Here is a 15,227-nt window from a genome sequence, read left to right on the forward strand (position 1 = left end):
GAGGCCAGTTCCTCGCGCACGGGGCCAACCCGCCTCCGGCGACTCAAGCCCGGGGCTGTTTCCGCTTCCGGGGGCCCTGGCGCCCTTGGGGCCGTGGGGGCGGGCAAGGGTCAGACACCAAGATGGCGGCGCTGGTGGTGCGGGGGGGCCTGTGGCGGCCCCGAGCCGTGGGGCGGGGTGAGTGTCGGGGGCGCGGGGGGCTCAGCCCGCCCCTTCCATGGCGCTGCCCGGGGCCAGGGTTGCGGGGTCTGCTCCCAGCTCTGGCGGTGACTCGCTGTGGGGCATGGGCCAGGGTGACGCGGGGCAGCGATAGTGACGACCCCCTTTGTGGCGGGGGGTGGATACCCGCCTGCCCGGTGCCAAGCGGCTCTGGGGCCCCTCTCGGTCCTGCCTCCCCACTGAATCCCGTGCTTGCGCTGCTCAGGGCGGCCTCCCCATTGCAGGCTGGCTCCGGCGGGTGGAGGGTGGCTGTTGCTTTCCCCCCATCTCCTCCGCTGCTGTTTATATGGCTTGGTGCCCCAAGGCTCGAAGGTGGGTTGGAGCCTCTTGTGCTGGGTGCTGTACAAACGCAGAGCCAGAGATGCTCCCTTCCCCAGAGAGTTCAGAGTCGCTAAACCAGTGGTTCTTAGCCAGGGATACGCAGAGGTCTTCCAGGGGGTACAGCAGCTCCTCTAGATATTTGCCTAGTTTTACAACAGGGCTACATAAAAAGCTTTAGCGAAGTCAGTACAAACTAAAATTTCATACAGCTGATGATTTGTTTACATTGCTCTATAGACCATGCACTGAAATGTTAGTACAATATTTATATTCTAGTTAATTTATTTGATAATTATATGGTAAAAATGAGAACAATAAGCAGTTTGTCATAGTGTGCTGTGACACTTGTATTTTTATGTCTGATTTTGGAAGTGAGTAGTTTTTTAAGTGAGGTCAAACTTGGGGGTACACAGGACAAATCAGTCTCCAGAAAGGCATGCAGTAGTCTGGAAAGATTGAGAGCAACTCCAAACTATCTGTTAATTCACGCTTTGTCAATTGTAATTGTGAAGCTTTCCAGCTGCCTGTGTGAGCTTTAAAGAGGTAGTAAAATAAAGCTCATTTGAGGGCCCTTTGTGAAAGGCATAGCGCTGTTATTACTTAACTGTAGATGTGCAGAATATTTTATTATGTGTCAGCTATGCCAAGCCATTGAATGAGTCAATGCCATAAAGATCTGGCAGCTTAAAGGTGCAAACAAGCATCAGAAAGAACACACTAGACCTACTAGCAGTTCAGATCTTTGAAAATACTGTAGTTACCCAGAACAGCTTATTGAGCAGGTCTTTTCTAGTGTAGCCTGTTTAGCACATGAAATGAAGGCAAGATTTCCCTAATGCTCACAACGATACTGCAAAGTTTGTCGTGCCAGAGTTGGTGGTTAAAGTTCTTGTCTCAGATTCCGTGAATCACTGTTTTGGGTGCAGCTTGCCTCACTTGTGGAGGCATAGGGCTTTGGATATTAAATGCTTAGTAGGGAAACACTGACGTGTGTACACCAGGCTTGTTAGAAGTTTTGCAAATAACACATTTACACACACACACCCACAGGTGTTATTTGTGGGGTGTAATTTGTAATCCTGATTCTAACTTTGTGCATCCTTTTTTCTGAAGAAACCACTGGCTTTCCTTTTCAGGAAACCCTCTGGACTCTTATTGCTTATTGATTAAGATGCTGGTTGCTGTAGTTTAACTTCCAGGAATTTACCTTTAAGTTTTGGGAGTGTAAAAGGCAACTAATCAATTTTTGTTTTGTTGACAGTTCTTCTCAGTAAAAGTCTGTTGACCAGACCTGTGGTTGCCTGTACAACGACCTTGGATCAGCCAACTCTGGCACATCAAATCCACATCTCTCCCAGGAGCTATGGTATGTTAGTCTAAGTTGGGACAAAAGTTCTGTTAATAACCACTTGGGAAGCTGCTATTCTTTATCTATATTATTGTTTTTATGTGATATTTGATCCTGACCCATTCAACCAGCTCAATCACCCTGGTCATTAGTGTTTTCTTGGCATCATGGAGTGATTTGTATAGTCCCAGATAAGAAGCTGCCTTATCTACTCACTGCACCTAAATCTGAACAAGTTTTTGATTTAAAATCAATTGACATAATTTAAATTAGGAGTTGGACAAGTAAACATCTACAGTATAATTAGATGCTACAAAAATTTGCAAATTGCTGTGTGGTTTTTCCCTCCTGTTTTTGAAGAGCATAGAAAGTAGTATTGCCTGAAAATTCTGGCAGTCATGTCTGTGGACAGGAAATAGTGCTGTTGTGGCTTATTAGACCTCACTTTGCACTTCATGGTTTCTGCTGAAAACTTCACGACTCTCTGTCAACCCAAAACTAACTTTGCGGTAATCTCACATGCAATGTCATTTTACTACAGTATGCAGGAAAAGTGTCATTCTAAATCCAGCGTTTTTTTCCTTAGCATCTCTCTTAAATTGTAGAAATTGACTGAGTTTCAAACAGACATTCTCAGTTTACTAACAAAGATGTTAGTTTAATCAAGTCAATTTCCACAGAAATCCGGAAGATAGGAAAAGGGAAGATAGATTAAAGAATGGGTGGTGCTTTTTATGGCCCTGTCATAGATCGATGCTGATTGTTGTAAGCTTGGTGCAGAAATTGTGGCTCCTCTAGTGAACAGAAGCTTCTGGTCCATCTGAGGTCAGGCTAGAAAAACTGAATTGGAGGGAAGGTTCATTGCTGGACAAAATTTCCTTTCTCCACATAGCAGGAATCAGTGGAGAGTGGTGTAAGATAAACAGGCTAAGACCAAAATACAGGACTGTCATAATGTATGCCATTAAACCTGAGAAATGGAATTAATTAGGATTTTATATTCTTTAAACCCAAACTTTTCCTGTCACCCCCACCACCAGTAATGGAATCTACCTGTGTCCACCCTTCCATTACTGCACAGTTGGCTCAGCAGAAGAGCTTGAGCTGAAGGTGGGGATGGGGGAGAAACTGGGGCGAGAGGTCAGTCTGGTCTGGGGGTGGAGAGGGTATGAGGGCAGAGCTGGGCTAGGGCTGAAGCAGGGCTGTGGCTGTGCCTGGATCTGGGCTGGGGGTGGAGCGGAGCTGTGGCTGGAGCTGGCCTGGTGGCAGATAGGGAAAGAGGGCAGAGTGGAGCTGCAACTGGTGCTGAAGCTGGGCTAGGGGTGGAGTGGAGCTGCAGCTGGGGTCATTTTGGGTCTGGGTGACGTTCCCCTCCTCCTGTGGGGGTTGGCCTGGGCCCCGTTGTGCACCCCTAAACCTTCCTCCGTAGCCCCTGGAGGATCCATCCCATAGTTTGGGGACCTCTGCCGTAACCCGTGGCAGAAAATAGAATGAAGAATGTAGACACAAACTAAACAAATTGATAAAAACGTGACAGCCAAGCTGCCCCTACACCTTGTTCCCTCCAAGTTTTCTACTTTCTCGTACTATGATAACTACTCATACTGTGTTAACAGTTCTTTCCACAGACCATTCTACTTGAAACAACGCGGCCTTGGACAGTCTCAATATGTAAACAAGTTCAACTCATAAAGTTTGCTACATTTATGTCAAGAAGAAACTTGTTGCATGTTGGAAAGTGTTTCTTGAAGTTCATGGCAGTAGCGCATTAGTCCACTACAGTTGTTTTACTGGTGATCTTTTTGTTCCATTGTCACAGCAGTTCTTGTCTAATATCGGTCACTCTGCACAGAGCAGGAGAAATTCCATATCTTCTTTTTGGTACAGTTCACATTGTATCTCTTTTCCAGCTCATGATTTCACGTTCATCAAACAGCAGTAAGCATTTAGACAAGTGATCTGATGTGTGTTTAAAATCAGTTCTCTGTAACTTTACGCTGCTAGCACTCTAAGTGCCAATGTATTGTAAGGTGTCTTGCTTCCCTAAGTATATGTCAACATCTCTTAGGACCATATTTCTTCTAGTGATGTCCAAAATGTATAGGAAAAGTAGGCAAGATTACAAAGAACCCAAACTACCACTTCTGTGCTTGTCTGAGTCACTTTCTGTGCAAACAGAACTGTGTATTGGTAGTTGTGTATGGAAGAGGATTGAGAGCATGGGCCCTCTTGGGCTACTTCTAGGCACTGAATACCTGGCGAAGTCCCAGAGGCTCCAACCCCTACTCTTGTTAAGATAACAGCAATCCTAATTCATGCACTCAGCTCTTCATGGAGTTATCAGAGGTATCAGATACTTAACGGATATAGCACACTCCATGCATAGGTCTTAAAACATTTCATAAAGAAAGGGGAGGGGTTTCAGTATCATTATCCCATATCACAGGTGGAAAACTAAGGCACAGAGAAGGGAGGGGGCTTGCCTTGGGTCACACAGTTGATGGGAGAACTGGAAATAGAACCAATGCATCTTGGTGCCCAGGGTTCTTTCTTCTCTATCCTGTTATGCTGCTTCGTTGTTCTTCAGCCACTCCTTTCAAACTGTCATGTACTGAGCAGGGTCCTCAGCCACGGCCACAAGGAGGCAGAACTGGCAAGCGCTGCATCTGCAGGCAGTTCCTGATACAATTAAGCACTAGGGCAACAACCTTTACTATTGTTTTAAAAATGCCTGTTCTGTGGTATTTGTGAAAGGGCCTGTTAATGAACAGCAGACCATGAAAGTAACAAAGGTGGCATTTCCTTTGGCCTCATCTATCAGGTTTTTCAGTCTATTGTTGTCTGTATCCTAATTAAAGGAACTATATTTTCTGAACAGCAGAGGGAGCATTCAGAGAAGAGATATTTAAAACAAGCGTTTAAGATGGTATTTAAAATAGGAATATTTGACACAAGAACCTGGGGTAACCCAGTGAAATTAGTAGGAAACAGGTATCATGAAACAGGAGGAAGTACTTTTCCACTTGATGCACAGCTAACTTTTGAAACTCATTGCCTGTGGAAGTGTGACGAGCAAAAGTATAACAGGGTTCAAAAAAGAATTAGATAAGTTTATGGAGGATAGATCCATTAATGGCTGGTAACCAAGATGGCCAGGGATGCAACCCCATGCTCTGTGTCCCCTTAAATCTCTGTCAGAAGCTGAGTCTGGATGACAGGATGGATCACTTGATAATTGCCCTGTTCTGTTGATTCCCTCAGAAGCATTTGGCACTGGTCGTTGTCAGAAGACAAGGTATTGCGCTCAATAGACCATTGTTCTGACCCAGTATGGCCATGCTTATGTTCTTACGAATATGGTTTGTAGCAATAAGTCAAAGGCAACCTGGTTTTGCCCCGCTAAGGGCTGTGAATTTAGATCTAAAAAGCACCTAGCTGCACAAAACTGGTCAGAATAAGTTAACCATTGTTCAGATTGGGATATTGTGAGCAAAAACTCTGTGTTGAAAATGCTTTTTTTTTTTGCAGCCGGTTCTAAGGCTGCATCTCTGCACTGGACGAGTGAGCGAGCTGTCAGTGTCCTCTTGCTGGGTCTCCTCCCTGCAGCCTATCTGTATCCTGGACCTTCCATGGACTATTCACTGGCTGCAGCCCTCACACTCCATGGGCACTGGTAAGCGTAGGTGTGAAAAAGTCTGGTAGATGGCTCACCAGGACTAACCAGAGCTACTCTTTGGGCTTATAGTCCTGGATGCAAAAGGAGCTGAGCAGTAAATCTATGCACATCAGGATGTTCACATTAGAACACATGGTAAAACGCAAGAGCAAAACTCTTATTCCTTGTGTTATTGTGACTTGCATCTTGGTCTGTTATAGCCTTGACCAGACTAACACCAGGTACGGTCTTAGTCATTTTGTCTCTTCGGTTAGAAGGCAGGGTAGATACTTCTATTAGGGGAGCCTTCCTTCACCTTGTCTCCTGTGTTTATTCCCTTATCCATATCTCATATTTGCAGACAGTAGGAAATCTACCTAAGAGGGACTATTGGCTGCCTTTGGCTAGTAGGTTATATATGGCCGTCAGATCTGAATGTTTCAGAGTATACCCCTAAAGCAGCACCAGGACAGATCTGTGCTTAAATAAGACCTCCAAGGGAAACTCAAGATTTTATTGGTGGCTCTTTTTCTTCAGAGCCAGTAGAGAGTCTGGGCATCAGCTTAGCATTAGGGGTACTGTATTACTGAAGGTGCTATCTTTTGGGTGAGACAAAAATCAGTCTTAAGACACATGCTTGTTAATTCCCTGGCATTTTTGAGAGAGTCAGGATGTTAGTCTTGAATTCCAGCTGGATATCTTTTTGGGTAACTCCACTTTAGCTCCCTAAATTCCTTTTTCAATTGGATACAGTATCTTTCACTTCCTGAGGTTGTATAGCTGTTAAATTGCTTTAAGTTTTCGACCAGAGGATGTTGCAGCCATCAGGGTGTGTTTATCCGTTATCTTTCTAAATCTATGTAGCCCCCATTGTTCTAGCAAGTGAACATTTTCCAAGTACTTTAAAACGGAAATAGCATCACTCTTACTTTTCAGCCTGTAGGACGAATGGTCTGACACTTTATCAGATTTGTCTTTGTATGTGCAAGTGCATGACTGACTGAAAGGAAGCTAGTCAAATAAACCTTTTTGGCATTTAGTTCTGATTGTGCTGAGGCTTGTGGTTTCTATGTGGTGTAAGAAATTCTAGGTCGAGGTCCTGTGAAAATTCTGTTTTCTGCACTCGCAAGCCTCTCCGAACTGGCACAGTCTTCTAATCAGCCACAGATGGAATTGTTGTATGCCATGTTGTTGTAGCTGTGTGAGTCCCAGGGTATTAGAGAGAGAAGGTGCGTGAGGGAATGTCTTTTATTGGACCAACTTGTGTTGATGAGAGAGACAAGCTTTCGAGCTACACAGTTAGCTGTGATACTCTAGCACAGTGGTCCCCAACCTTTTTGTGGCCAATAGCACATTCATGTTTTCAGAAGAGTGTGGCGGGCACCAACAATTTTTCAAGGCTTATTTTGTATTTGTACATTAAATAATACGAAAAACTTCGTATTTAGTATATATAATATATGAATCCATAAGATAAAAAAGGTAATTTTTCATGTTAATGGTATTAATTAAATTATTGGGCAGTTACTCCTTCACCTTAACATGTGAATTTGCTCTTTTTTCTACTTGCAAGAAAAATTAAGGTGTTTTTACAAAATAAATATCATAACCAGTTTTCATCTTATTTATTTGAAAAAAGTAAAATTATTTTTTGATTGGACAGTTTTTTTGGCAAAATGTAGACTAGCTGTAGCAGGTGAGGCTAGTAATATTTCAGTCCTATATATAAAACATTGTTGAACTGCTGGTCCAAATATATTTATTATTCTTACTTTAACATACATAGCCAGTTACGGTTAATTAAAAAATCTTTTTGTATTGTTATTTGTATCTGGATTTCAGTAAACAAACAAATATGAAAAAAACTTAAACACAAGTTAATCATACACAGTCATCAGGACTTAATGGAAAATAGGTATCATTAATTCACGTGGTTTTTCTAAAAAAGTCAATGTGATTTTTGGCACTGCATTTCTTCAGCAATCATCAAGATGGGCATCTGTAAGCCGAGATCAGTATTTTAATTTTATGATGGTCATTGTTGAAAACAGAACTTCGCATAGATAAGTGGAACTGAAATAAGATTTTATTTTGTATGCTACATTTTTTTTTAAAGCAGGAAACTTTTTTCGGTCAACCACATTCCAAAAGTTTTCATCTGTTGTACAGGATTTTAGAACAATATCATTTTGAAGGTCCAAAATCTCCAGTTCCACGTCTTTTGTTCTTACTTGAATGAGACTCGCAATTGATGTAGCCATTTCTGTTATCTCTATTTGGCAAGTAAAAAGGATTCGCTAGAAAGGCAACTACACGCTCAATGATAGTGAACTGTTGAAATCTCTTTTCAAATTGTTCTACAACTGTTTGAATGTGGATAACAAATGGTGATGGGTTAAAATCACTGTCAGATAACATTTTCTTCATAGTTGGGGAAAGGTATGAGAGACTTCATCTTCATATGTGACAGCCACAAGATCAGTTTTGCTTTGAATGATTTTACAGAACCTATCATTTGAGCCACGTGTTTCTTTTCCCTGGAGCTCAAGATTTAAAGTGTTCAATTTGTCAGTGATGTTGGCAAGAAAAGCCAAGTCCATTAACCAGCTGGAGTCTTCTAGTTGCTCGAAGTTCTGATTTGTGGACTTCAGAAATTCTTTGATCTCTTCAGTTAGGTTTAAAAAACGTGCAAGAACTTTACCTTTGCTCAGCCATTGTACTTCTGTGTGCAAGAAAAGATCAGATTGTTCATCATCAACATCTTCCAACAGGACCTTAAAAAGTTGGTGTTGCAAAGGTTTTGCTTGACTAGAGTTAATTATTTATTAACGACATTCATTACATGTTGAAAAGAAAGTACTCTGATGCACAAAGCTTCTTGGTGGATAATGCGATAAGACATGAAGTTCGGAAAGGATTCATTCTTCTTGCAGAGTGCAATGAATCCATTGGCGGTGCTCCATTAGTGGTGATCGCAGACAGCTTGTGTAGTGGCATACTAATTGATGCTGTGCGTGATTGGAATAAATTATAGATGTCCTCATTTTGTTCGACCTTTCATAGGCAATACTTTTAGTAACTCTTCTTTTTCGGTGAAGTCACTAAATACCATTCTCACCATAACTGCCAACTGTGCTGTATCCGATATATCTGTCAACTCATCGAACTGTAGTAAAAACTAGTCACATATTTCCAAGTCATCCTTTAGATGAGTTTGCATGTTGCTTGAAATTCCATTTATCTTCCTCGTAGCTGTGTTGTCTGATAAATGGAAGTTTCATATGGCCAACAAAATCTCACCTTTGTTAGGAAATCCTTGAAATAGGCAATCAGCACTAGTCAAAAATGCTTCATTCAACAATTCACCATCTTTCTTCTTTGCGAGCAGATAAGCAATTTTAAAGGAAGCAGTAGTAGCACTTTTAGACTTTACCACTTGTCTAGTGAAAACAGATTGCTGGGCAGACAGGTTTGATTTGAGTTGATTCATTTTCTTCTTTCTCAACTCGGATTTAAATGGATGGCTAGTGTCGAAAGAGCCGTGATCAGTTTGGAAATAGCGTTTGACATTGTTTTTTCGGCACTCCAGCGGTACCATTGCACAATAAGCCAACACATTTCCCTTTATTTTCAATAAAACAATAGGGTTCTTCCCACTCTGCATTGAAATAATACGTACATTGTCTTTTATCTGAACCACTCGTTTTGGGGCAAAATGTTAAAAAAAGATAATAAATTGCAAAGCACGAGAAAATAGCAGTATCAGTGCAGTGGAAGAATACTCACATACAGGGCTGGCTCCAGGCACCAGCGGAGCAAACACATACCTGGGGCAGCACATGCTAAGGGGTGGCATTCCATTCCTTCTCGGGGCGGCAGAGTCTGAGCAGGTTTGGGGTTTTTTTGCGCTTTGGCAGTTTGGGCGGCGGCAGTCCAAGTTGCCTTTTTTTTTTTTTTGACAGTTCGGAGAGAAACCACAGCCCCATGCTTGCTGGGGACAGAACACTGGCACTCACAACCTGCAACCCCGGAGTTCTCTGTCCCTGGCAGGTGCGGGGCCTTGGCTTCTCTCCCCTGCTGGGCAGTACTTTTCACACTGTCACTAGGTGGGTGCACATAAATGCCCTGGCAGACACCATGTTGGGGACCACTGCTCTAGTACCTTTCGCAGACCTGAAGAAGAGTTTTGTGGTAGCTTGAAAGTTTGTCTCTCTCACCAACACAAGTTGGTCCAATAAAAGATATTCCCTCATCCACCTTGTCTCACAGGTGGAAATGGACATTTTCTGGCATAGTTATTTGGGCATCCAAAAGCATTGAGGAACCCAAAAGTATCCTAAAACAATCTGAGGATAGTTGCCCTCAATAGTGGGAGATTAATCGAATAGAGGCAAGTATTTCAGCATACTTCCTACCAGCCTCAACCTCACTTGGTTTTAGCTTTAGCCAGCTATTCTTCATCTAGGTACTGATTTCAACCAAGTATTGAGTAAGCTTGGAGCCATTACTGTTTGCATTTGACATAAAGGAGATATAGAGATGGCTATTTCGGTACTGCTGACACTTTAGCCCAAGTTCTCACCAACTCGTTTAACAGCTTCTTATAGATATTATTGATTAAGGAGTGGGGGAAGATAGAGCCTTGTAGAGCTCTCCAGGTGAAGGTTTTTGGAGGTAGAGGAATAGTGTCCCATAGTAATCCTATGGGTTTGGTTTGAGAGGAAGAATCTGAACTGTACTCGGAGTGTCACTATAGCTTCTTGAGGATGGGACAGGAATCTTTGATGAGCCAGTATCAGGGGTGAGGAGCAAAGAAGCAAGGGACGATGACTCTGAAACTGCAGCATCAGTCTGCTAGGTTTCTGTGATGTAGTTCAGGCTTGGCAGCTCATCAGTGGATAGTGAAGGGCTTATCAGTCATCTTGAACTTGCGAGGCTGAGATCCTGAAGTTTGTAGGTTTGTGTTTTGTTTGGCCCATGTGAGATCTGTTTGCTGACTGCAACCGATTGACTGTGGTTGTTCAGTCATCTTCGTCATACACTGGAACTTGTTCTGTTCACTTCTTCCTGTTGGGGAGGTCCACAGGTGTGTAGTAGGACTAATTGACAGTGTTGCCATTCTTATGGTGTGCCAGATGTCTAGAAAGTGGCAGACTGCTCAACTCCCCAAGTTGACTTGTATTGGACTGACACAGTTACACAACGTGGCATACAACTCCCCAAGGGTCAGAATTAAGGTGAATTGTTAGGTATCGCTTGTATACCGATCGGAAAAAACACTTTGGGATTCTCTGGGATAAAAGATGCTCTCTAAATGTAAGAGAAATGTACTGAGAGGTCTCATTGTTGCCCCTTCTTAGCTGTGCCAGGCCCCTGTACTATGCTGAATGGAAGAAGCTGCCCCTGCAGCTGTGGAATCTGGGTCCTGCCTATTTGCTGCTCTTCTGAAACATTACCACTGTTGGGAATTCTTTCACTAAATAAAATTATCAGGGCCGTGGGACGTCTTGAAATGAAGCCAGACTTAAGATATTTACTGCAGAGATACCTGAATCCTGTGTGTGTGATCCTTTCACTCTCACAGTGGTGGTTCCTGTTTAGGGGATATTACATATGACATGGCATGGTTCCAGGAGGATCCTGAGTTGTACTGTCTGAGTTTCCTCATGAGTAAAAAATATATGCAAATACTGACATTTCTTCGATGACTATCTTGTGGTGACTCTGCAAGGTTAGTAAATTCTAAACTGGATGTCCACAATAGAAACCCCTTTTTTGTGCAGACAGTTAGGGGCTTTTCCGAGCAAAAAACAAGAGCCAACTTGTTCAGTTTTACATATCTATTGCTCCAGGATAAACACTGTTTCTCTTGGCTTTTCTGTTATAACTCAAGTAGAAAAGCCACAAAATGAAACCCTCCCCATGCACATGGGGGTTCATAGTTAGAAAATGTTTCTCTGATTGTAAGAAGCTCCCCACTTCCAAAGCAAAGGCTGCAGGGCTTATGCTGTTTAGATGTTTGTAGGGGAGCTGAACTTTCAGTTACTGAGATGGCTAAGAACAGCAGGCTTGTTGTGCCATTGACCTGTGTGTGAGTCATGCCGTCCATCTGGTTCTTCGCTCTCAGGAGAATTCTAGGATCTGCCAACTTCTTGACCTAATATGAGTCTTTGAGATTATCCAGGCTCCCTGTTTGTGTTCCAATGCCTGTCATTCTTTGTGCATAGGGAGACGAGACTGGACTCTAGCATTCTCCTGACTGTAGAGCAAACTCTGATTTCTTTGTTTCTCTAATGGAACAGCATCTCTCACTGTCCTCTGCCCCTGAGAGTGAAATTTACTCATTAACCAAAAGCTCTTAGCTGCATGTTTCCTGGATACTGTTAAAAGGGTTAGTAGCCAAGTTTTATTTGGCTCAGAAATCACCGGTCAGCACAAACGTCCTACAGCTGCTTGCTGAGTAGGAAGTGAGTCCTTTTCTCCAGCAAAAGCCTCTGAGTAGTGGAGGCACGTTGCTCAGTTTAGGAGATGATGTGCAAACTGAGAAATGTAAGTATTACAAGGGTGTTCATTGCAGGGAAAGGCCCCATAGATGATGGGCAGGAGAGCCAGACAGATTTGATTAGGGATTTCTCTGGTCTGTTTTCAGCATTTTTCTTTCTTTCTTTCTTTCTTTGTAGGGGTCTTGGGCAGGTTATAACTGACTATGTCCATGGGGAGACATCTATTAAACTGGCCAATACAGGTCTGTACGTACTCTCAGCTGTGACCTTTGCAGGCCTCTGCTACTTCAACTATCATGATGTGGGTATCTGCAAGGCTGTGGCTATGCTGTGGAGCCTCTGAGATGCAACCAAACTGCTGGCAAAACCTGATTGTTCACTGCTGCCTCTGCTTCATCATATTGTTACTAAATCATTCAATGAGAGAAAAACAGTAATTAAGAGTACATAGTGCATGGGTAGAAATCCCAATGCTGAGTCATCTAGAAATCTACAATTTGAGCTGGTTCCTTATTGCAAAAGCCAGTATCAGCAGCAAAAAAATGGGCTGGAAGTGGGGCTCTGCCAAAAGAGAAGAGTTAGGCTGATGTGAACTGGCTTCAGACAAGAGTGAACTAATGAAGCTGCAGTGTAATGGGGGGTGAACTAGTAGTTATTGTATCAGGAACAATCTTGGATGGCTGAAGCCCCTTTTTCTCTTTCAGTGGTGGCATTGTTTAGATTGTTGCAGTGTAATTACTGTTTAATTTCCCATTTTGTAAAATGAGTTTGGCTGTGGGAAGGTTCAGCCTTTGTTTCCAATGTTATAATTAGTGAATTGTATACAAGGTGCCTCACATAATATTCTGAGTGGGCCCTGAGAGTCAGTGTGGAAAAGGGGAAGGCTTGTTGTTAATCTATACAATAAAGAATTTACAAATGTTGGGGGTGTGTGTGATTCTGACAGTCATTTTTATCCACTATAAACAGTTAAAATCTTCTTACCACTCTGTCTTGACGAAGGTATTATTTAAGAAGACATTGTTTATGCAATGTATTGAATAGATCCAGTGCTGAATAAGTCCTCTGTTTCTAAACCATTCTAGACACAGAAGGAAAGAATGTTTCAGTGCAACCTAATTTCCAGGACTCATGAACTGTATGCGGTTTAATGGTTCAAATGGAAATTGTCTGTTTCTGCCAGCAGCATTCTCTTTAATGGAGAAAATACAACCAACCCATCCACCTGCTTCTCCTGAGTGCTGCCTATGTGATTCCACAGGGGACAGACAGTGTTGAGTTGAAACGGCAAATAAATTCATCACTATCTGCTTCTTGGTTAAATCTTGGGTTTCATTCCAAAATTCCTTCTTCTTCGGGAATTTTTTTTGGCAAGTAACCTTGACATTTTTCTACGTTGGCATGTAATTTAAATGACTACATCTTTGACTTTCTGATGCCAGGAACTGTGAAGGGTGTGATGTCCTGGGCAACAAAACCTTCCCATTTTTTTAGTTACATTTGTGCCTGTTCAATAATTTGTTCAAATGATCCTGTCTGTAAACAGCTGTAAATCTATTCAGAACTTATTATAATTGCAGTTTGTGTAGTTTTCCTCTTCCACAGTCATCAAAGCATATTTATTGGGTCATTGACAAGTGGTGCACCGATTTGAGGGTTAACCTCAAACTGGTGCTTCCAGCACAGAATATCTCTGTTTAGTTAAAACTACCAGTAAAAATTATTTCTGCCTTAGGAAACCCAGCAAAGTGAGTTATAACAAAGATCAAGTTGGTATAGTTTGGTTTTAAAAAGCCCCTTGAAAACAAAGCATTGCATATAAAGGAAAATATTTTCCAAAACCTTTGACACAATGTTTTGCCTATGGAGATACACCTCTATCCCAATATAACTTGGTCCTCGGGAGCCAAAAATCTCTCCGCCTTATAGGCGAGACCGCGTTATTTCTGGTTTGGTCTGGTACGCTGTACCAGACTGGACCGGCTTCCCCGGCGGTGATTCGAAGGGCCTGGTGCTCCAGCCGCTGCAGGGAGCCCTGGGCCTGGAGCCTCTGACCCTTTAAATCACTGCCCAAAGCTGGCTGACAGAGCTCTGGCGGTGATTTAAAAGGCCTGGCACTCCAGCCCCGGGCCCTTTTAAGTCACCGGCGGAGCTCTGGCGGTGCAGCTCGGGCAGTGATTTAAAGGGCCCGAGGCTCCCCACAAATTCAGATATAACACGGTAAAGCAGTAAAGCAGTGGGGCTCGGGTGGCACTTGAAAGGGCCCAGGGCTCCCTGCTGCTTTACTGCATTATATCCAAATTTGTGTTATATCAGGTCACATTCTATTGGGGGAGAGGTGTAAATGTCCAGTAGCACTCAGAAATGGGAGGTGGGGGGGATTCATCATAATATAATGCTAACATAGCACTTTGTTCTTAATAAAATGTAAAAGGGTTTGAGATGGCCACTCCTCTGCTAACACTTCCCTCTGTGATTTCTTGTCTGACTCTTTTTATTAAAAAAAAAAAAAAAAACCCAGACAACTCCAACCTGTGTGAAGAGGGGCCATATTCTGCCACCTTATGTGGATTTCAAACTCTCTGCAAAATCTGACTTATTTGTTTGTTAATAAATAGGAAAGAAAGTAATCTCCTCTGACTTATATACTCATTGTGGCTGTGTAGAGGTTTCCAAAGCCCAGGTTAATAGAGGGCAAGGGGGCACTTGCATGAGACTTTTCAAGCAAGAAAATTGGCTACATTTATTTTTACTGTCAGTCTCATTAACTAATAATTGGAAATATGAAGTTGTTTCATGTTATCAAAGATGGTTTTAGATTTTTAATTACTTTCTTTACTACTAAGATTAACGCATAAGGTCTAAGTCTAATTTGTTTTAGAATCTACTCAGCATTTTAGGATAGTGTCAGTATCACAGCTGATGTCTGCAGGATAAGAATTCAGATATGGGTGTTGTGTGAAATAGTGACTGCAGCTGGCTGCCTGTCAGTATAACAACAATGGGGAGTCCAGTGGCACCTTAAGGACTAACAGATTTATTTGGGCATAAGCTTTCATGGGCAAAAAAACTCACTTCTTCAGATGTTACATTTGCAAAAATGAGGTTTTTTAACAAATGAAAGCTTATGCCCAAATAAATCTGTTAGTCCTTAAGGTGCCACCCAGCTCCTTATTGTTTT

General features: G+C 42.5%; 1 protein-coding gene and 1 long non-coding RNA gene across 3 annotated transcripts in view; both read left to right on the forward strand.

Moving 5' to 3' along the window:
* LOC116824038 (uncharacterized) overlaps positions 1-15,227 on the forward strand; it is a 141,671-nt gene that overhangs the window by 38,320 nt on the left and 88,124 nt on the right. The window lies entirely within an intron of this gene.
* Positions 70-15,227, forward strand: part of BCO2 (beta-carotene oxygenase 2) — an 86,682-nt gene continuing 71,524 nt past the window's right edge. Inside the window, exons 1-3 of one of the 2 annotated variants that reach the window (XM_075073600.1) lie at positions 70-177; positions 1,802-1,906; positions 5,417-5,561. In XM_075073600.1, the coding sequence (XP_074929701.1) occupies positions 1,904-1,906; positions 5,417-5,561 (148 nt within the window). In that variant the 5' untranslated portion in view covers positions 70-177; positions 1,802-1,903. The remainder of the gene's footprint in view (positions 178-1,801; positions 1,907-5,416; positions 5,562-15,227) is intronic. The other variant, XM_075073599.1, reaches the window with a different exon arrangement.

Source organism: Chelonoidis abingdonii, chromosome 18 (assembly GCF_003597395.2).
Source record: "Chelonoidis abingdonii isolate Lonesome George chromosome 18, CheloAbing_2.0, whole genome shotgun sequence".
Taxonomy (NCBI): Eukaryota; Metazoa; Chordata; order Testudines; family Testudinidae; genus Chelonoidis; species Chelonoidis abingdonii.